Source organism: Echeneis naucrates, chromosome 17 (genome assembly GCF_900963305.1).
Source record: "Echeneis naucrates chromosome 17, fEcheNa1.1, whole genome shotgun sequence".
In the NCBI taxonomy this organism is placed as follows: Eukaryota; Metazoa; Chordata; class Actinopteri; order Carangiformes; family Echeneidae; genus Echeneis; species Echeneis naucrates.
The window spans coordinates 18,801,231-18,824,210 of NC_042527.1; the positions used below are offsets into that span (position 1 = coordinate 18,801,231).

General features: G+C 45.3%; 1 protein-coding gene across 2 annotated transcripts in view; it reads right to left on the reverse strand.

Moving 5' to 3' along the window:
• Positions 1-302: 302 nt before the first annotated feature.
• Positions 303-22,980, reverse strand: part of cadm3 (cell adhesion molecule 3) — a 78,265-nt gene continuing 55,587 nt past the window's right edge. Inside the window, exons 6-11 of one of the 2 annotated variants that reach the window (XM_029525138.1) lie at positions 13,101-13,271; positions 12,523-12,613; positions 7,011-7,183; positions 5,709-5,729; positions 2,875-3,000; positions 303-954 (exon numbers count right to left, since the gene is read on the reverse strand). In XM_029525138.1, coding sequence (XP_029380998.1) covers positions 836-954; positions 2,875-3,000; positions 5,709-5,729; positions 7,011-7,183; positions 12,523-12,613; positions 13,101-13,271 — 701 coding nt within the window. In that variant the 3' untranslated portion in view covers positions 303-835. Of the gene's footprint in view, positions 955-2,874; positions 3,001-4,743; positions 4,850-5,708; positions 5,730-7,010; positions 7,184-12,522; positions 12,614-13,100; positions 13,272-22,980 lie in introns of those variants that run through there. The other variant, XM_029525139.1, reaches the window with a different exon arrangement.

Below are 22,980 nucleotides of genomic sequence, written 5' to 3' on the forward strand. Positions count from 1 at the left end.
TATTTTTGCATGAGTGTTACATGTTGTGTTTTGCTGCGCTGAGGGAAACTTGTCGGCCTGTACGGTAGCGACAGAAGGTTTGATGGCAAAAAAAAAAAAAAAAAAAAAAAATAGGATTAAACAATGTGAGAGGGAGATTATGTGTGCCAGTAATAATTTAGATGGATTTCCTCTGCCACTGGGATGTTTACTGAGGGATATACCGCCTTGTCATTTCCTATGGAGAGAATGAGAGCAAAACAAATAAACAAACAAACCCCCCAAAACAAAACAAACAAAAAAAAAAAACAGAAAAGGTGAAAAGACAGAGGCTGGCAATGGGGGTGAGAAGTGAAATATCAGATCGGGTTACCGGAATGTGAGTTACAATTTTACTTTTTCGAGGCGTTGACAGTTAGAAAGAGGACACGATGCTCGTGTAAAAATGTGTTAATGTGTCATAATTCAGACGTGTTAGTAGGAGGCTCACGTTTGTTAATCTCAGCATCTACGAGCGTTCGAGTCTGTGCGAGAAGAGTTTTTTTCTTTTTCTCCATAACATGACTCGCGTTTGTATGTTTGTGTTTGTGTGCGTGTGTGTGTGTTTGAGTGTGTAACTACAGTTCGTTCGCATATAAGTGCAAAATCTCCCTTCCCTGTATCAATGCAAAGAGGGTTGTACCAGCTGAATCACTTTTTCCCACCCACAGTTCTTTCCCTCACTTCCCCTTCCATCATCCCTCCGACCGAGTGAAGAACTGAAGCTTTGTGAAAACAAAATGGAGTTTTTATTCCTTCATCCTGCCCTCTCCTCTCCTCCACGTCCTCCCGGTTTTCCTCCTCCTAAATCCTCTATCTAGATGAAGTACTCCTTCTTGTCCTCGGCTCCAGAGTGGCCTCCCTCTGCGTTGATGATGGCTGTGTCGGCGTCGGGGGCATCGTCCGAGCCCTTGGCTTCGTGGGTCAGATACGTTCCTGGGGAAGGAAAGGTAGAAAAGAATAGACCAAGAGGAGTGAGAGAGAGAGAGAGAGATGAGGAAAAGAGGGAGGCGGAATAAGATTGAAGCAGTAAAAGTAAAATGTTGGAGGCTGTTATAAACACAGATGTTTTCGGTGTTTGAATTATTTTGGGGGCTATGAAACACAGGTTATACAACTGTGACCCTGACAGCTAAAAGATTTTTACATTTGAACCAAAAAGCTCAGATATATAAATGAACTCTTCGTGAGCACAGTGAGCCTGTCACTGTTGGATACAGTGAAGTGAACGTAAAACGAAGCAGCTGACTTTCGGCAGCTTCAATCATTGAACATCATTGTAAGCTTATGCAGAAAAATGATTTAACAGGAATTATGTTTGTTTAATATTATATAATCATTGCTTATTTGTAAACCACTTAAATACTAAATTCATTCATCAGAATTTCAGATGTCTCTCACAAGCTTAATGAAAATGCCTCTAATCCTGATGAATGAGATTCTGAGTAATTGTCCTTAAATATCCGATAAACTCAGTTAGAATCAATGAAATCATCTTTGTTGATATAGAAAATTGATGTGAAGGGAGTGTCTCATAATGGGAGTGGAAATGGAGGCTTGGGCACTCAATTTGTCAGTGAGTGAGATTTATAAAAGGGAATCATGAGTACGAACGCATTTATAACTCTGATGAAAAGAATGTTTGTGCAGATTTCTGCTTTAGTTATGAATCAGCAGAGCTTTTTATGATTCTGGCTCCGAGACGTGTTGGACCTCCAAACTCTCTCCAGGATCCTGTTGGGGTTAACTCATATCTGATGAGCCAAAGACTTCTGTTGGACTTTCTTTGGCATTTTCCAAACCTTTCAGGGAATGTCTTTCCTTTAATTTGCCATCTACTGATCACTTCGGTCACACGATAAAGGGCGGCTGCACACGGCAGTGTGGATGTAACAGGAAGACAGTCACTCAGTGGGTTCATGAGGTTTGCCTCCAAACATAACCGGCAGGTGTGACCGAGGATCCATTTGCTGATGAGGACCATGAGATGTCACTGATGGGATATTTTCCAATTTATATCATCACGATATCGAGCCAACTCCCATAAAGACGAGGAATGAGAGCGTTTTTCTTTGCTGCCGCTCTAATAACTCTCTTATGCACACGAAAGACGTCCCACTTAAACCAGCCGGAGGGAGTGGCTGGTGCAGAAATTTACAGGAGATCTGATCCCTCACACACCTGGACACCTGTGAACTCCGGTCACCAACCCAGCTGCTCAATATTCAGGGCCAGCTGGATGCACCGGAGCCGGGGATTGAATCCGGCCCACTGTGGTGGCGGTGGCTATGCCTGCATCAACTGTCCCACCTGGGCGCCAAAACATTTCTATATTACCATTTAAATTCTACGCCCTTTGAATCTGCTTCGTTTTCGTTTGTTTCTATTCCAGAAGGGAAAATCTGGAGAGGGAGTATAAACTGGATAGCGAGCAACAGAGCGGAGCACAGGAGTTGATCAGAGTTAGAAAGGAATGAAGCTTCAAGCAAATCACTTTAAATCCTGCATCCTGAAAATATGCTTAAATTGTGTGAAGCCAAATATGTTAAAAGGGAATGAATAAACAATCACCTATTCACATTCATTCATTTTGTTATTTGGCTTCAAGAGTAAAACAGTTGAGGCCTCTGCTCAGAATTCATATTTAGGTATGAGTGCATTAGTGGTTTTGTGTATCCCTGCATTTGTATGCCTATGCATGTTTGTGCGTGCCTCGGTACGCATGTATCCATATTTATGTAAGTGTATCCGTGTACGAGTACGTCTGTGTGCGTGCGCTCATGCATGCATGCATGAGTGCGTTGGCGTGAGTGTGTTCATTTGTCTGTGCATCTTGTGTGTCTGCGAGCAAGTGACCTTTGTGTCTGATGAGGTATCTGCCGAGGACGATGAGGAGGCAGAGCAGAATGAAGACGATAACGGCCACCACCCCTCCGATCACAGCGTGGTCCACCCCCGAGGAGGATAACATAGCAGTGGGGTCTTGAGAGGACAGAGGTGACGAGAGGAGGGGGGGGGGGGAAGGGAAAGTCGTGCAATAAAAAATGAATCATAGAGGAAGAGAAGGATGAGAAGGAGACAAAACAGCAGGAGAAAATGAGACAGCAAGAAATAAGGTGGGGGGGGGGCAAGAGACAGAGATTGAAAGCAGAGAGAGGGCGGAGGGGGTGGCAGAGGAATATTGGCGGAAACGGGAGACACATGATGAAAGGCAGCAGAAACAGAGAAAGAGAGAGAGAGAGAGAGAATAATGGGGAGAGTGACAGAGAGGAAGCAGAGAGAAAAGAAAAGAGAGGAGCAGAGAAGAGTTGTCAATATATAATACGCAGCCACAGAAGGCAAACCTTCAGAAGACAAAGACGAAGATGTGCATGAAAAAAAAAAAAAAAAAAAGTCAGGCGAAAGAAAAGAGGCCACAGCGTCACCCCCCCCCCCCCCCTTTAAAAGCTGCTTCGTGACTAACACGCAGCGGGATTGTACACTTTACCAAGCGAGTCCCTGTCAACTTGTAAGAACCTCGTGGGGACACAATGTTGGTGTCGGGTGAAAAATCCCAGCCCCCTTTAGCTCTGGTGATTTCCATTTTTCCACTCCGAAGGAAGGATTTAATGCTCTTCTGTGGATTAAGAAACTCAAGCTGGAGGAATCTGAGGCCGGATTACCAACCAGGGGACGCGTCAGGACCCCCAAACCTCCAGGAGCCCCCAAAGCCCTAAATTCAGTTTGGTTTTTTGGTAATAATCTGATTAAATATAAATTTAAAGTTATCTGCTGGTTTAACTCAGACATGGCGAGTGAAGCTGGCACATTAATCCAGCCGTGGTGAAGCGACAGTTACTCAACATTTCACCTCAGATACTGAAAGTAGTTTTATCTGAAATAACTGAGGTGAACTTCTTAACATGAAATTGAATTACTTACTTCAAGTATTACAAGTAGTAGAATTCAAAATCTATACTCTATTTATGATATGATTGCATACATTGTATAAATTAGTTGTAAAAAGTTATTACTTACTTGTTATTAATGTGTTAAATATTTTAGTGCATTTTAAATGATGATGGGGTGATTTAATTTACATGAATATATGATCAGTAGATACACAAATTGGAAAGGTATTTTTTTTAAGTAGTACTTCAGACAAATAGAAATACTGATGATAATTTTGAAAAGTATAACAAATGCGCAAGTACACGTTAAATACAATAGTACTATTAGCATTTTAGTGGATATTATTGATTATTTACTTTGAAGATATTTATTCTCATCAGTCTTTAGATTTCTTCACAGAAATATGTAGAATGTTTTTTTTTTTTTTTACTTGGACAAACTTGTCAATCAGCTTTCAGTTCATAGTGACGGAGCTGAAAACAAGACGTCTGGTCCTCTTCTCCTGAGAGCTGACATATTTTCAGATTTCGGTTTTTCACCCGACAGCAGAAATTAGATCTTTTTTTTGCCTCATTTCAGAGTTTCTGGCTACTTGTCCCTCGGAGAGAAAAGAAATCTACGCAGAAATAATTTGATTCATCATTTATTTCGCCTGACTTTTGAGAACGGATCAAACGCCCGGGTGTCAATTTGAAAGTCACTCAGAAAGGCACAACTCAAAAGAAGCACTTCACATTTCACTGCAAAGCGTAAAAAGACTTTCAAAAGTAATTCCAAGGAAAAGGGAAACCATATTTCACACGGTGAATGTTCAAGAGGATCGAACCAATGGACAGAGCGAGGAATCAAACAGTCAGAGGAACAAACATCTGGTTCATACACCCAATCAGACCACAGCAGATAGAGACAGTGACGGCCAGAGATGTGGACAAAACTGGAACTGAGGAGAGAAGGAAGGAGCACGTTACGTTACAACCAGTCAGGACACCGACACACAAGTTAAACGGCCAACTTTACAGGAAAAAAAAAATCACATTCGGGCCAGTTAAGAGAAGTGACAAGAGCCTACCAGAGGCCAGCCGAAGGAAGAGAAGAGGGGTGGAGGAGTGTGTGTGTGGGGGTGGGTGGGGTGGGGTGGACTCAGAACAGCACACACACACACACACACACACATTTCCGTGCCAGGCCGGGCGGCCAACGTGGAGGTGAGAGGGGCATGCTGACGAGGCGAGACTGAGAATGAGCCCATAAATCCTCCTGTCAGCATCAAAGGAAAGCAGACAAGACCCAAGAGCACCTCGAAGCCTGACCCCTCCCACCAGAGCGGTGGCACACACACACACACACACACACACGGAGAAAAGAGAAACACTCACGTACACGGAGCAACACACAGAGGAAGTGCAACACTGTGTAAATGACTTGTACCACTTAAGGGGTCATGCTAGTGTGTGTGTCAGTGAGATAGATGTGAGGTTGTCGTGGAGGGCGAATACTGTGGTGTTGTGTGTGTGTGTGTGTGTGTGTGCGTTTGTGTCGAGCCTGTCTGTTGTGCATGTGTGGGCTTCAACAAAGTATAATGTGGGCAGGAGCATGAAATATTCATCTCTCCACTCTGAAGTTCATTTTTTTTAATGCCTCCCAGAATGAACCAGAGCAAAAACCTACAGACGGACGGACAGACAGACAGGCAGACGGTCCGCAGACAGCCAGACAGAGGGATGTTCAGACAGACAGGTGGACCAGAAGTTAGAACGACAGAAAACCAGAACGACAGATGACTGGTGGAAAAGTTATACCTGCGATGTTGTCTGCAGCATCTTCTCAAGTGGATGAGCGGATGGATGGATGGATGAATTGATGGATGGATGAATGGATGGATGGATGCATGGAGGATCGTGTGTCGAGGGGAGTTCGGGGTTATTAACAGGGGGAAAGAGGGAAACAAGAAAAAAAGATCAAACAGCTGCAACATGGACACACCAACGCCATTTCTCTCTTCATTCTGTTTTTATTCTGCGTGTGTGTCTGTTATTTGTGTTTGCATGTGTGTGCATGTTAAACAAACAGCCTTTGACTGCTCCACAATGCAAGCACAGTTTGTGTATTGAGGGATTAAAAAAGAAGAAGCAACAAAAGCAGTAAAATAAATGGTGTTTGTTTTTTCAACTCCATCACTAAACATCTCACAACTCTTTTGTTTGCAAATGTGTGTCCAAGTGATTTTTACCTGTGAAAGTGTAAACTCCATTCAGCCGGACGGAAACTGAGGGAGTAAGGGGGGAGGCGAGGGGGGAGTCGGTGGGAGTGACAGAGGATGGGGAGATGCTCGCAGAGGAGGGAGGAAGGGTAGTTGAGGAGCTGGGGGAGGAGAAGGGCAGGTCGGGGAAAAGGGCGTTGGAGAGGGTGGTGGTGGAGGAGGTGGACTCAGAGATGGGCGTTGACATGTCGGCATCTGAGGGGGTGGGGGAAGCTGTGGAGTCGGGGAGGGAAATGGAGGTGAGGTCAGGAGGGGAGGAAGGTGAGGAAGGGGCGGAAGGGGAGGAAGGTGAGGAAGGTGAGGAAGGGGAGGAATCAGAGCCGGAGCCAGAGAAGACATCAGGAGCAGCGGAGGATGTGAAGAAGGAGGCAGGAAGGAAAGAGGTGGCGGTTGATGAAACAGGTGAGGAGGTGAAGGAGGTGAAGGAGGTGGTGGTGGGGTCGGCAGCGTCTGGGTCCACGGGATCTTTTGGGGCGGGGCAAAGGGCGCAAAATGCCCATGGATCAAAACGAAACGGGGCACATGACAAGCGAAGGGGCAGAAGCGCAAGAACGAGCGAAAGCGGTTGGATGGTTAAGCGGTGGCAGTTATGGTGGCAGCGGTTGTGGTTGCGCGGTTGGATGAGAAACAAAAAAAAAAAAACAAAACAAAACAAAACAAAACAACAAAGAAAAACAGGAGGAAAAGAAACGAAAGAAAATCAGAAGAGAAAAAGATGGAAGAAGTACAAGCAAAAACCACAGCAACCGACAGAAGAAATAAAAAAACGTGATGAAGGAGCGCAAGAGAAGAAATTCCGGCCCTTCCACTTCCCTCCATCTTTTTCACTCTCTCTTGTTACCTTGCACCAGGAGTGTGTACTCCCCCTCACTGCTCCCGATAATGTTGTCGGCCCGGCAGTGGTAGACGCCATTATCTGATTTGTTGAGCATCTCGAAGCGAAGGAACGCACCATCGACTTTGGCCAGCGGGGGGAGCTCTCCATCTTTCTTCTCCCAAAAGTAGGAGGCTGGTCTGAGACAGGAGAGAGAAAGAGGAGATACAGAAAACATGAGAATCCTGAGATGAACTGCACTTTTTTTTTTTTTTTTACAAAGAAGTAAAAAAAAAAAGAATTCAAACAAGAGGTGAAGTGACGAGAGGATCTGTGACAAGTGCTGCAGGGGAAAGAAGAGATGAAATCACAGGGAGAGAAACAGACAGAGAAAGGGAAGGACATGAAATGAAGGAGGAGAGGAGGAACAAGAGATGGAGAGGAGGGGAGGGGTGAGAGAGATGATGGAGAGAAGGATAAGGAGGAGGTGGCGCTTAAAGAAGGAGAAGAAAACAACAGAGTGAAGATCAGCATTTCAAATCAGCCTGTGTTAAAAAAAATAAAAAATAAAAAATCCACTCTGCATAACAGATTGTGTATGAGAGATAGCCGAGACGTGCCTTGATAAAAGAATCAATTATGTAAATGTGTGAGTCCTTAAGCGCTGTACAGTAATTACAATGACGGGGAGAACTGAATCGGGGACAGACCTGAGTGTGTTGGGCTGATTAATCGTTCTTCGAAATGTGGAAGTCAAAAGAAAGAAAAGAAAAGAAACCCTCGTTGACATCTGAAGGTGAGATAGATCCGAGGCTTGAGCTCAAAGGTTCAATCTGTTGCTGATCTCAGAGCGAATTCTTTTTGGACAAATATTTAAAAATGATAAGAAGAATTTAAAGACATCTTCTGAGAGGTGAAACCTACAACGCTCTTGCTGCTGGGAAAAAAATTGTCTGCTCCCTGGACACCTGCCGCTGAGCAAACACCGGGGAGAAGCTCCAAAGTTTCCAAAGTGTGTCACTTTTGGAATATAAATTCTGACAGTGCTTAAAAAGAGCTGACGTGTTCGCTCAGCTGCACTGAAACACATAAAGGATACATATTCTTCCTCACACCCCAAAAAAAATAAAAATAAAAAGCCAAATTCATAAACATCCGTATAAAACGAGCCTTTCCTGACCGTGTTTGTCCACATTGTCGGGTTACCTGCAATTAAATGTAATCAGCTGTTGTATTACACTGCCTCCAAATGTTGGTTAATATGCAATTAACTGAACAATTAACTTCACATTAACAGGCTGTAGCTGGAGTGGCGTTATTAAACATGGCGCTCAGAAGTCGATCTCTGTTATACGGTTGGCGGGTTTTTAAGTGGAGGCAGCTGATTGGTCGGATCGGGCTGATAATACCCATCATGCCTACCTGTGTGTTACTCCCAGTGTGAGCACGAATCAGGAAAGACTGCACAGAAGTAATAATACGCTTGAAACAATTCCTTATTGCGATTGCTTTGGCGCTGCATATACCGCCTTCTCATAGCTGCTATCATTATCACCACCAGAAATGAGTTTTGGGGTGTTTTTGTTGAATTATTAATATAAAATGTGTTAAATTATAACAGCGGCTAAAAAATTGGAGGAATCCAATATTTTCCAACACACCCAGTCATCTGAGCTGCATCTTTTATACCTAGAAATGATACAATTGGTGTTATTCGATGATATTATATTCACAAAATGCCTGAGAGGACCTATAATGCATTAGTCCAAGTTTCTGAGTTTCATGCCGTGGATTGTTAAACTCTTGTGTGTGTGTGTGTTTGTTTGTGTGTTGTGGCGCTGCAACACATGCATTCGCTTTTTCAAAACCCTTATAGCAACAAGTTGTGTAGGACGTGTGCTTGTTTTGCAGACGGCTTATCGGCCACGTGGGAGGGAAAAATAAACCGCTGTCTTTGCTCAAAGCCAGCGGTTCCTGCAAAAAAATAGGGCCATATTTAAATCTCCAATCAGCGTATTCATAACAACAATGGGTGAAATCAATGATCAGCAGTTGTTATCGGCTTTGTCTCACTTACAGCCCACATCTTAATGATTTAGACTCAGTCAGCTCTCGTCAGACTGGCCGTCCTAAATCCTAAATCCGGACGCCGCACTTGCCAAGCAGCAGACACGCAAAGTCAGCATGTAGCTGTTTAGGAAAGTGGAGTATTGAGCTGCTAAATGGCTGCTGCTCTCTCTGGAGCGGGAAGGGACCAAAAAAGAGCTAAAACAGGCGCAAATATTGCCAGATGGAGACAAACCGCTCTCTGTCTGCTCGATATGTTGATAAGCCTCCTTACAGCTTTGTTAGGTGATAATATTTCGGCCACTGAAGGTCTATGACGAGACCAAAACGAGCCCTTTGTTTCGTTTCCTGTTTTATTCTGAAAGTAGTGGTTGTCCGTTACATTTCCTGTCTCCGTGTTTTGCTGCTGTTTTTCTTTGCCACCTGTGCCTCTTTAGTTAATTAGCCCTCTGTGTATTTACAGCCTTGTGTTTCCACTTTTCAGTTGCCAGAATGTAATGTGAAGTTAGTTTGTGCTTCCTGATCTGGTTCCTCGTGTTTACCTGTCATGTTGACCTTTGTTATGTCCTTTTTTTTTTTTTTTTCTTATCCCCATGGCCATGACAGCTCTCTGATTTTCTGAGTCCAGCCGGCCTCACCTCGCTCGCTGTCCTGTTTGCAGCAGCTGTGACAGTAAATCCTGACCTTCCTAAAGACCCAGGACATGTTTGGATTAAGCTTGAACTTTATGGATTTATAGATGTATATGCCTGAGTGGTGACTGAAAGAGGACGACATTGTCCCACTGAGTCCTGCTCCTCAGACAGTCAGACTCGGGAGAGTTTGCCTGCAGCCTCTCCCGAGTCTTTGAGCCTCCGGTCTGCATCCCAGTCGGCGAGCCTTCGAGCTGCTGGCCTCCAGCCTGAGCTCCAATCAACCAGCCTCGGCTCCGTTAGCCTCAAGCAGCCCTCCTCGTGGTCTAGCATCTAGTTGGCTGCTGATCCAGATACCTGTCTACCCTGTAGACCTTAAACAGGAAGTGTGTGTCCCTGAGCCCCCCCCCAGCACCCCGCCGCCTCCTGAGGTGTGCAGAATCACTCCCTTGCCTTGGCGCCTGCAATGGAGCCATTCTTGTTCCAGACCATCTTAATCCCGTTACACGTCATCTGCTCTTTTCTAGGCCATGACCTCACTTACACGAAGCCGCCACGTAACGCGAGTCGAAGTTATGCAGGGACTTTTAGCTGCAAATGTGCTAAATGAAGAATCTTTGAGAGTTTAAGTGGTTTAATGACTTCAAGAGCAGAGATGTGATGCAATTGCAGGCACTCTCCAGTCACGCCGGTTGAATAGATGGGAAATGTAATAGAACGTAGAGCACAAATTCCCACCTTTTCTATTAGAGAGCTCTTGCTGCCGGGCGCCGGAGAAACACAGTAAAGGATTCGACGCAGTAAGTTATTGTTAGAGGAACGAGGAGAGGAGTGTGTACGGGCGAATGGAGTGTGATGTTCATCTAGTTTGATCGGGTGAGCCCGGCTCCAGAGAAGAAAGGAGGGGGGGGCAGCTGGGCGTGTCGGAGGAAAGGTGTTGTCACGGTGATGGGCTTTGACTGACAGCTGCGGGGTCAACCTGCATCTGATTTGATTGGACACTAGCTCGGTCACAAGCGGTGGTGCACATAGCTGAGCACACACTGAGCACACATCCCACCTTGTTTGCCCTGTCACACACACACACACACACACACACACACAGTCTTTCTCCTGTTTGCTCTTTCTCTCTGTCTTAGTGGCTATCACCAAACCTTTCTCCGCCCAGCCTCTTCTCCTCTTCCATCTCCATCTCCTGTTGCTTTGTTGTCCTTTGCTTCTATCTCTCCCTCCCTTGTCACGTTTTCTTTTTTTTGCCACGCTCTCCCGGTTCCTCTCATCTGATCTCATCTCCTCTCTTGCACTCTCTTTAATTTTTTTATTTTTTTTTGTTGTTGTTGTTGCGTGCATCTTCTGCTACTCAGCAGCTGCTTTTATCTAAATCTTCTCTATGTACTATGAGTTAAGTACATTTTTAGAACGGGTGATCGCACTGGGAGCTGAACCCTGAACTCCTGCTCTGTCGGGGGATTTTGTGAACCACGAGGAGCTGTTTATTACCGCAGACTTTTTCATACATAGAACATACGGCACACCATTTAATGCAGTGCTGGATTGTGTTATAAACAAATAGTTTCTGGCAGAGCAGGTCCCAGTGGGAATTAAACCTCGAGCCGCGGTATGCTGTTCGTGCCTGCCTTTGCTCTTGCCTGTACTTCATTGAGTCCCTTGTTGCCTGTTAAATCAGATACGTGTGATGACAGTCACCTCCCTCCTCTACCCCTCCCCCACCTTCTGTTCCAGCCGCCAATCAAACTAACTGGCTACTCTTATTCCAAGCTACTTCTGTGATGAGCTGACGGGAAGAAAGAAGCAAAAGGGGGGAGGTGATAGGAGAGCAGAGCCGGAGGAAGAGGAAGAGGAAGAGGAGGGGGGGAATTTAAAGGGAAAAGGTGCGAAGACAGATAGAGGAGTTTTATAGGAAAGGACAGAGGGAGGAGGATGATGAGTAGGGCAGGAAGGCGTCGTGACAAGACGGAGAGGAGTGAACGAGCTGTGACTGACACGGCCGTGGTGATGGTGATGGGAGGGAGGGGAGGACAGGGGGAGGAGAGCGGATCAATGGGGCTGCTTGACTGGAGGTTGATCTACAATGTAGAAAGCTCGGGGGAAAGAAGACATTTGAGTGTTGTTTGTATGTCTATCAGAGAAATGATGTGTGCGCCGTATTGGTGAACGCCAAGAGGAGCTTGTCCGAGCAGGTGTTTTTGTTTGCTGTGCCTGCGTGTGCTTGTGTGCGTGGCAAGGTTTCAGAAGTTGGACGAGCACACAAGAAGAAGAAGAAGAAGAAAAAAAAAAAAGAGCCGGGATTAACAGTGCAACAGTCCCCCGTCTATCCATCTTTTTAATCAGTCTGCACATGAGAAAAGGTGGGGATAGCCTGATGTCAGTCAGCCCTGACATCTTTAACCAGGGGGACAGGCAGTTAGCCTGAACCTAACAGGAAAAAACAAACAGCTCGCACGAGCATTGACAGAGTCTTTTGTATGTAATGGGAGAGAATTTCTTCCTCCATCCACAGCGAACAAACACCATTATCATCCATCATTATACCGACGCACCCCACGCTGAGATTCCTATAGCGTTTTCGCATACATCAGATCTGATTTCACCGGCACAAATGAGGCCTCGGATATAAAACGAACTGACTGGAAATAATGGGACCTGCCCAGTGCTGTTTGTTTTGGCTGAAGCAGGATGTGGTGATTTAATCCCTTAAAGTTGCAATGAACACAACAGTATCTGTACTCTCCTAAACGTGATGCCATCTAAATTGGGGATCGGTAAATCTGTGTATGTACGGAGAAAATGTGCACGTGTGAATGCATTGTGTGTCTTACTCGGGGTTGCTGTTGCCCACACACTGCAGATAAAACTTTTCCCCCTCTCTGGGCAGGTCATTGGCAGGACGGATCTCCACAATGGGGGAATCTGGAAGTAAGAGACAGACGCACACAGACACAGAGCGTCGTTACGTAACACAGGACTGATAACCACACAGACGTCGGGAGCCTCATTCATCCCCATCTGAATCTCTCTCCCTCCTACAGTGACATAAGCCCTTACACAACGTCGCTGCTCTCTTCCCTCGGCCACAGGGTGGCAGCACCTGAGCAGGGTCTGACGCCGCTCCATTTACAGTTTAATTTTAGATGATAACTTGCTCTTCTTATTCACCGTGACTTAAGTCTGGGCGAGTGCAGCGGCAGAGGAAGGTTAAGTTCCTGTGTGGTCATTGTTACAGGAAGATAATATGAAATTACTGGAGAAGAGGTCAAACTGTAAAGAGGGGAAATGTGTCTGCACTGCTCAATAAAACAGAAGAGCAGGGCAGAAATAAAAAAACCCAGGGCAGTTTATGGTTTTCCGTCTGTCCTCTCTCACCCCCCCTCCTCCATCATTCCCCCGGCCGACTCACACAACACCCGCAGAGCCTGCTCGCTCCTCTTGTCCCCCGGGGCGAGAGAGGGATGGTCGACGGCGCAGGTGATGAGGGCGTTGTTGTCGCTGCGGCTCACCTCCAGCGTCAGCTCACTGCTCACGTTGTATGTGGGATCGTCTGGAACGGGCTCCACCACGTTTGGGCGCCCTGAGGCCAAAAAATAAATAAATAAAAACAGAAAAAAAGAGGATGAGAAGAGGAAGTGGACAGTCAAGAGGGAGGTGCCTGCATCTTAACCAGAGACCAGTAAAAGGAAACACAAAATACAAAAAACATGAGATATGACAGGAAAATACTCCTGGCTGTAATTAGGAAGTGGCAGTTTCACAGTGCAGAATTGTACAGAAATGCAACGACTCCCATTTGTTCCCATTAAATGAAAAATGCCTCTTCTGAGTGGTTACCTTATGCCCTTGGGTGTTTTCCTCTGCAATCTGTCATTACATGCCACATATACTGCATGTCTAAAAATGCATTTCCACACGTCTATTCTGTGTCTGAAATGATCCATTTTTCATTCTGCTGACTCATTTCGCAATGTGTCCGATTAGTACGGTCAATTAAACTTTCCCTCTCTTAAAACCTACAGGTCTTCCCTTTGTCCTCAAGGTAACCAGGTGTTGATGGGAAAATTAGTTTGAAGAAAAGAGAATTAATCATCAAACGCTGCTATAGTGGCATTAATCAAGCTCAAGTAACCAAAAAAATCTCAGATTCCTGCTTTCAAAATGCGACGATCTGCAGAATTTCTCAGATTTTTATCACTGTTTGTCGAATGTCTTTGTATTTTTGGACTGTCGGTCAGAAAAGAGGGGCTTTTGAAGATATAATCTTGGTCTATGGGTAACTGAGCATATAAAAAAAACTAGAAAAAAAATCCCAGATCTGATGGAAATAACCATTTCTCTAAATACATCCGAGATTGTTTCATTTTTGATGAGTCACTTTCAAAAGGACACAAATAACAACTCAACTCCAGGTTGTGTTTCCTCTTGTAACAAGGCCAACATCTCGCTTCATGAGGACACACCAGAAAAACAAAGCTGCCGTCAGCCGTCAACCGTCTTAGCATCGTCTGAAGACGTCCGTACCCAGAACCCCTGTAACGTAACCTCAGTCAAAATCACACAGTGGGCTAAAGGGTACCACCGCGGCCTGACCCTGATATCTCATGCTGAAGGACACAAAGTCCAGACTTGTTTTGTTGTATTTTCCACGATATCATACAACACGAGCTGCGTTCTAGGCAGAAAAGTCCTCAAGCAGCATCTTAACTTCAACCGGTTGCAGCAATAGTTTGATATTTAAAGTAATGAAACATGTCTTTTTAATAAGGGAGGTTTCAGTTAAGGGGCAGCACGGCGGCGTAGTGGTTAGCGCTGTCGCCCCCACAATAAGAAGGCCGCGGGTTCGGTTCCAGGCCTGTGGAGTCTCCATGTTCTCCCTGTGTCGCCGTTAACTGACGACTCTAAATTGTCCGTAGGTCTGAATGCGAATGTGAGTGGTTGTTGGTCTCTATCTGTCTCTGTGTGTTGGCCTTGTGATGGACTGTCCAGGGTGACCCCGCCCTCGCCCGGAAGGTTGGCTGGGATTGGCTCCAGCACCCCTGCGACGCGGAAACGGGAAAAAGCAGTCGAAGGTGGATGGACGGACGGTTTCAGCTAATAATATGCACCTATTTTTATAAAAGCCCTTTTCATTTAAGTTTCGGCAGCAGCCGCGGCGGCGTGTGCTGCCGGGGAGGAGGCCGAAGGTGAGGAAGAGCCGCGCAGGTGTAAGTGGGCCTGATCAACTGCAGCAGCACTTCAGTTAGTAGTATGAAAGCATAAACACAGTGGGGATGTCATCCGGAGATTGCACACCATTGTATGAGAAAATATCAAACTGGGTGGTCAGAGCGTGAAAGTGGTTGGTGAATCTTGGAAAGTGGACCAGAACCTTATCACTTTCTCCTGCATGGATTGACACACACACACACACACGCACACACACGCACACACAAGCACAGGCGCATGTAGGTCAAGCTCATGAATAACATATACACAGCGGAGACAGAGATAGTGGCGAGGAAGCAGATTGGAAAACGCTCATGCTCTCACACACACATACTTCTTTCCCCCATCTCACTCCTTCAGTCAGTAAAACACACAGGTGTTTTAAACCGCCCCCTCCTGAGAATTCCTCAAATACCACTGCATCTAATGACGTCTCCCTTTTTATTACCATAACCAGCCCTCCAACTCCAACTCAAAATTTGTTGACTTTCCAGGTGCATCTCAAAATCCTGACGCCACTCGGAGGAGTCTTTTTTTTTTCACTGTCTCTCTTTCACTTCTCTGCACACAAATAAAGGCATCCTATAACTTTTATTAAAGACCATGGATCTTCAAAACCAGACGAGGGAATAAAGAAATCCTGTTTGTTTACTGACTGACTCCTGTGTACAGTATTTTTCGAATTCATACAATTGAGTTTTAATAAGTTTTTCAGGCCCAAGGGGTCACGATGTTACTGACTCACCCCGTTCATTACTGACAAAAATAAGATGCAGTCGGTTTAAGTGGTTTTTCCCGAGACAGCAGCGAGGCACATTTACTCATAATTCACATTTTCCTCAGTTCGTAATTAGATCGTCGCGGTAGATTTGCATGTCAGCTGCTGCAAGTGGCGCAACAAGCAAATCGGGTCTGCTAGTCAGCATCAGGTTGAGTTAAACAACGTTACACCCAAAGTGACAGATTCCACCTCTCAAGGGTCAGTTGAACAAAACAACACTAATATATATGCATATTTGTATATTCCAGTCATGTAGATCCATTTTATTTAGTTTAGTTCAGCCGCCACATGACTAAACCATCCGACCACGTCCTCCTTCAAACTTTTATTTTGCTGTCAACTACACGCCCGTAAAGTTCTGCAGCTGTAACTTCCACAGCTGCGACTGTATCGTGGTGACAACATTTAATCTACAGACACATAAACACCTGCCAAAATGCTGAAAATCCCCTCCGTGGTAGTTCGCAGTACGGGAGGCATCCCTGGGGGACATGTTTTGCTGTGATGGCACATAAACAGACTCAAAAAAAAATCCAGTCACCAAAAATGGGCACCTCGTTACTGTGGATGAGTTTCTTTTTTGTGTATGTGTTGTGTTTTGTTTTTTAATTAGGGACGACTTCCAGTTGAAACTGTTCTCTGTGTATTTTTGTGGATTATCGGAATAGCCAAGATGTGGTTCATGGAAACAGAGGGGGGATTTTTTTTGGAAATGCAATATTTGAGTGTTGTGAGGAGTAAAAATTTTATTCTATATCCCGCCGTTGTGTCGAGGTAACGGTGGAAATCTCTGGCTGTTGGTCGAACTGCAACATTACAGCCTGGCCCAGATAGGCTTTAGCAGAGAAAGTTTTTGGCCCTTCAGTGTAGGTTTAAGGCTTTTCTGACCATCTTTGGTTTAACTTGTTATCTGACGGCACAGAAAAGGGCATGTGAAGTCACGATGGATAGCTGTTAGGGTCTTGTGATTGATTTGGCGGTGTGTATGGGAGGGGCCTCGCTCGGCTTCGCTTCCCGCATCCACTTTGAAGACTCTGGCTTCACGTCAACAGCGCTGCTCGGATATCAGGGGTGTTTTAGCTTCATTTTCGTACAGCGGGAGGAAGCAGAGACGTGTTGTTCATCTTTCTGAACAATAACTGAGCCAGACTCCCTCAGGAATTGGTGCAGACCAAACACCGGGCTAAAAGAGAGTCAGTGTTGGAGTTGAAGTGCAAACATGACTCCTGAAGAAGGCTAACGCTGCTGTGTAAATGAGCAAATGATTTCCACGTGCCATCTTTATGAGCCACAGCTCGTTTCTGCTTCGCCCACATGATGAAAAAAACATGAGTAAATATAAATTTCAATATATAACACTCTGGATAGCGTATATGCACTCAAGGCACAGACCGTGCAACAGATAATTCAATTTAGAGATGCTGGCGTAGAGACAACAAAAAAGGAGTGCTAAAGGAAACATCCATCAGCATAAATTAAAACCCGGTCTACTGTTTCTGTGGCGAAAGGCACAGAAACAGTAAATCGACTCCTTTAAGAACCGTTTATCCCGGAAAAAGCCAGAACAGAAAAGTTCATTATCATTTGATCTAGTTATTGCATCATTACGTCATCGCATGATTCATTGCAAATAAAGACAGCTCAAAAGTTTCCAGGAGAAACAATACCATTAGAAAAAGGCTCCACATCATCAAAGTTAGGTTTTTTTTTAATGACTAATAAATCATTAACAGATAAATATTCATATTCAGTTTTTACTCCTTTGCAGCATCAGTGGAGGTGAGTGCATCGTTTGCCTTCTTTAATATTTAAGCTTGGCTACATTGCAGCGCCTGCTAAAAATTTAATGGGGTTTTCTGTGAAACTCCCATTCCTGGGATGAAAAAGGTGGGCAATCGCCACATCCTTGAGACTAACTTCCCCCAAGGTGGTGATGCGATGCAGATGAGATGCCACTGCCGCCGAAGCCTCAGCCCTCGAGCGTACAATCCACCATAAAATAATCATATTAGGAGAATCAAACAACTGCATGCAGCAATTACTGCGTCTGGCATGTTCGGGCATTTAAGGCCGGAGAGGCGTGTTTGTGACCGCCGCTGCTGGATCAAAGCTGAAACAATTAGCAACTTAATCGATTGTTTTAATAAAAATATTTCAGCCTAATGATGAGATGTGAGAAAATAAATAAATAATGTGCCATTGGAGTTTTTAAAGAGTGCAGCCCTCTTGTGAGAAAATACTAAGAAGTAATCGGAAAATCCTTCAAACATTTTGAATTGAGTGTGAAATTATTCCCTCAAAATATTCGTCATTACATTGACCAAATATCAGAAGGTGGCGAACACTTTTCAAATGTTTTTTCTGGTAATTGTCTCCCGATGACTGATGACCGATGACAATTTAGAAACCCAACTCGTCATTTAACAGAGGAAAAGAATTATGATTAGGGCCTGATATGGATTAAGAACAACAGAAGAAAGGAAACGTAGAGTGAATGAGCGAGTAAAAATATTCAGAAACTTTGCCAGCCGAAGCGGGTGCTTATCCCAGAGGTACTCCAGTGGAGCGGCTCAGTCGCCAGAGAGCAGGAAAACTCCGGCTTTACTTGGCATGTCTGAGGTGTGAAAACGTGTAGCTGTGAACAGAGTGAAGTATGGTTTAACACCGCCGCTGTCGCTGTGCACGCTCAGCAGATGGGTGGGGTGTGCTGGGGGGGTTTAAATAATCAAAACAGTCATCACTTTTAAGCTCAAATCGGATTACGGCCAGCGACAGCACTCGAGTCTCATTTGAGCGCTCACGTGAGGCCGTCTAATTTGGAAGGAGTCCATTAGGCCTGTTAGTGGATTATGGAGCAGATTCTGATGATGTCCTCGTTACGACTGAGGTGACCGGGTAGCTTTGGCTCCACCGTGAGCTTCCTGCACTTTTCCTGTTCCTCATACAGTTTCTTTCATTAGCACACAGCAGTTGCTCCCACTGCGAGCGTTGGGAACAGAACAGGATTTGTTCGAGTTCGCCATGTCTTCGAACCGTTCCTTCTGCTAGTTCTGCTTCTCTCACGTCCTTTACACGCTCTCAGCGAGCTGCACATCCAAACAACGTAACAACAGGAAACAGGAATGAGCCGGTCCACATCAGGAGTACATCTCTTAATCTAAAACCATCTGGGCTGGGCTTCCCCTTGAGTGAAGGATGGAAGCGTTTCTTCTCACCGCTGTCTAATTCTGCCACGTCTCCCACATTACATAGTTCCATATGGACACACGCCCATGTACCCTTCGCCATCCGCCCCACGTCCTGCATTATGACAATTTGGGCCGGTATTCTGCCGGTATGGCCTTAAGTGCCACCATAAATCCCCATTATCTCCAATCCAATACATCGATGTCACTAAATGATCCATAGCCCTTTCACACGGTACAGCTAATACAGTCTTCAAAGCTCTTAGCCTTTCATTCTTCTCAATTACCACTCCCTTTCCCGCACTCTCCCGCTCTCCGTCTCCTCTCTCTATCTGAATCCTCTTTCCAGATTTCTCTCTCCATTTCGTCAGCCTCCACTCCTTTCTCTCCCCTCTCTCCTGTTGCGCTCTCCGGTCCCCTCTTCTTTTCAACCCTGTCCCCCCTTCTTGCTTCACCCCCCGCCCCGCCACCACCTTCGGTCTTCGCTCCCAATCAGCTGCAAAGCCGCCTCACTCCTTCTTGTTCTGTGGTTTTCTTAATTCCCCTCCTGCTCTCGCTCTCTCTCTCTCTCTCGCTCTGTGTATCTCCTACGGTGTCTCTCTTTCCAGCCTCCATCAGTCTTCCAGTTTCCAGCTTGCAGTCGCTCCGTCTATTTTTATGCACACACACACACACACCGGTTCATTCACTCTCTCTATTCTCTGTTTTCTCAGCAGCCCCTCACTGTCACTTTTTTGATACAAGGCAACTCTCTCTCTCTCTCTCTCTCACACACACACACACACACTCTCTACATCTGTGTCGCCCTCATTCCCCTCTCTCTCTCTCTCTCTCCCCATCTTTCCTTTTCCTGTCAGTGAAGCTGTCAGAGAAGCAATGGTGAGCAGCAGTCTATGGGCTCATCTTAAACACACACACACACACACACGCACACACACACAGGCACAAACACTGGCATGCACACACACAGACAATGTCTGCATGAATGAGAAGCTGTAATAATAGCACACTGACCCGAGGTGCTTCTCTGCTATCTAGCCGGAGATGAACGCTGCATGACAGCTCGTGTGTGTGATTATCAGCTGTCTATTACCACTGCCTGTGTGTTAAATGAAAGGGGTGTGTGTGTGTGTGTGTGTGTGTGTGAGCCGTTTGTTTACGATATATGACAGCTTCCTGGGGACCAAAACGCTGGACTTCACAACATCGACCTCAAACGTCTGTAAGTCAGGACAACATATCAGACGCACAATCTGAGGCCAGCGGCGGCTCGGCGGCTGATGGGAGGGAAACCGGCAGCAGCTCCCCTGCTGTTACAGCTACAAAGAAAACCTAATCGTATTCTCTTCCACCATTCCCAAATTCATTGCACCTTCATTGATTAGCGCCATTCTTCTGCTTCTGTTTGCATCTTGGTAATTACCAGACATTGCATTTACCCTGCGTGAGCGGTGAGTTAATATATTCCTGTATTTGTCGTACGGTTGACCTTCTTTGAAACAGAGACGGCAGATCCATTGAATCGAGAAGCCACAGCATCTGATATCAGACTGATTGGATTGACTGTATTAAAATTTATTCCACCGCCCCCCCCCCCCATCAGTGCATTTGGTTAAAACCCCAATAAGAAGCCTCATGCTGTAACTGGCTGATGCCTGGGCGAGGCCAAGAACGCATCGTTTTTCCACACAGATTTCATCTCCCTCAAATAGCTCAGTTTCATTCTGACCTCCATCCGCTTTAAAGGGAGAGTTCAGCCCAAATCAACACAAAAAGACCCAACTGGGTGCGACTCCATCAGAAGACAAGGCGAGAAATTCATTCAGCAAAATGCTGGATTGTTTTCAATGAATGTGTCCACCATTAACATTCAATACTAATGTCCCTCCACGGCATAAAAAACGACGGTCAAAGGTGGAGTTTAGTTTTCGTGTCTCAGCCTGTGAAAACAGTAATTTATCGTCTTCTGTAGCTCCGGAGACTTTTTCCAAACAAATTGTTTCAGAGACTTCAGCACGCAGGAAGAAGATAATGAAAACTGTGAAGGTGTTGAACGCATTAATTGTGATTATGCAATGCTAATTTGTTGGACTCCCCCATTAAGATGTGGTTAAGTGGTTGGACCAGAAAAATATCTTTCTTAGAGGAAGGACTGTGGTTGTAGTAGATAAACGAAAAACAACCCAGCACTAACTGCAGCTCTGTGACTGAAAGCAGACGTGGCGCTCGTCTGTCCAGCTTCTTTCTCACTCCCCAATCCTGCCACATATAAAGAACACACTGCTCTCTGCTGTGGCTCTGAAGGCCCCCGAGTGCTGGATGTAAATCACGAGGTACAAATACGTCCAATATAAATATAATGCTTGGCAACAAGACTGCTTTCTTTGTTGTTGTTTTTGTTTAGCAAGAGATAAATCCTGCAGAGGCCTGACAGGATGGTGGTGAATTATCCAGCATGATTGGAAAAAATAAAATAAAAATCCGCAGACATGTTGCTGTTAAAATTTCTTATAATTAAATTAGTGTTTAATATTGTGAGCAACTAAACAAAAAAAAACAAAAAGCATAAAAAAGGGAAAGCTGTCATCATTTTGCGTTATGGATGAACTGAAATTCAGACTCTTTAAAAATCAACAATCCCCACACTCCTCCTCCACGCTCACTCCTGTTTTTTAAGTCCAGTTGCAACAGACAGAGCAGATTATCAGTCATGAGTCGGGCAGCTCTCCCACTCCTCCTCTTTGTAGCTCTGGTCTATTCTTTCGATTCATTTCAATCCATAATTACAGCAAACACTAATTCTGCCAAAGCATTAAGGACACGAAATGGGCATTTTCGCACTACAAAGGCAGAGCGTCGAATTTTCACATCAATAAATCATTATCATGTTTCATCATCAAATCATATGAGAATAATGACTATGGAAAAGGCCAATGCAAAGAAGTCTGAGCACTGCAGTTTACAAAGAGAGGCATTTTGGCAGGATATCTGTTGGGGGAGCCGTGGACGCAGACAGGGGGCGCTGTTCTTCCAGCGCAGACGTGGCTCAAAGCTGAAAGAGTTTCTGGTGGAGGCAGATGGTGAACGGAGTGGAAGGGCGACAGAAACATCACTTCCAACGTGTTGTGTTGTGTGTGTGTGTGTGTGTGTGTGTGTGTGTTTTTTTTTGTTGTTCCTGCTCGGTAAAGCAAAACAGAAACCTCTGACTGATGAGGCAATAAGAAGCAGACTTCTTTTTTTTTTCTTTTACGGAAGACATGGTTGTAATTCGGAGAAAAACGTTCGCCTCTGCCAATACTACTACTGCTGTGAGTCAGAGGCTGCCTGTCGCCTCCTTGATTCTCAGTTCGACTGTGAGGAGAGAAGCTGGTTAATTTGTCCACCCGTGTCATCTTCTCCTGTTTATCTGAAACAAAAGACAACTCGCTCTGACCTCATGCAAAGCTCTCCTCTATCTCTGCCTCTCTGTTGGACCTCATCCCTTCATCCTCTCCTCCGCCCTGCCTTTTATTGTTGGATTTCGTCGTTATCCCCGACTGGATCCAACCCACGCTATCTCTCACTCTCTGTTGTGTCATTCCCAGTTGCAGATATGTTGCAGCTCAACGGATGACACACACACACACACACACACACACATTTGCAAGAATAAACTCTGCATCAACACAAACACATAATACAATAACATAAAACATATACACAATTCCTGGACACATAGGCAGGCACAAATTTAGGACATAAAGGAATGATGGGAGAGAACGACACATACACCCACACACACACACACACACACACACACACACAGCGTATTTCTGCACTAATGCACACAGGCAGCCTCCTCTCGCGTTTTTGTGCGCAAACATTTGCAGGCACAGGTTTAGGACACAGTGAGAGACAGCAGGCAGTGTGGCAAGGAGACAATACACACACAGCATGATCACACACACAGTCTCACACAGACACACAACTAGAAACACAACATAAGAGGGATGTATGCTCAGCTCTCCATATGCACATGCACATAAACATCTGATTCCAGAGACAGCCGCACGCACAAAGGTGAACGTCTCACCCTTGCATTGCCACGAACTACCACACCCATGCCCTTCCCAATC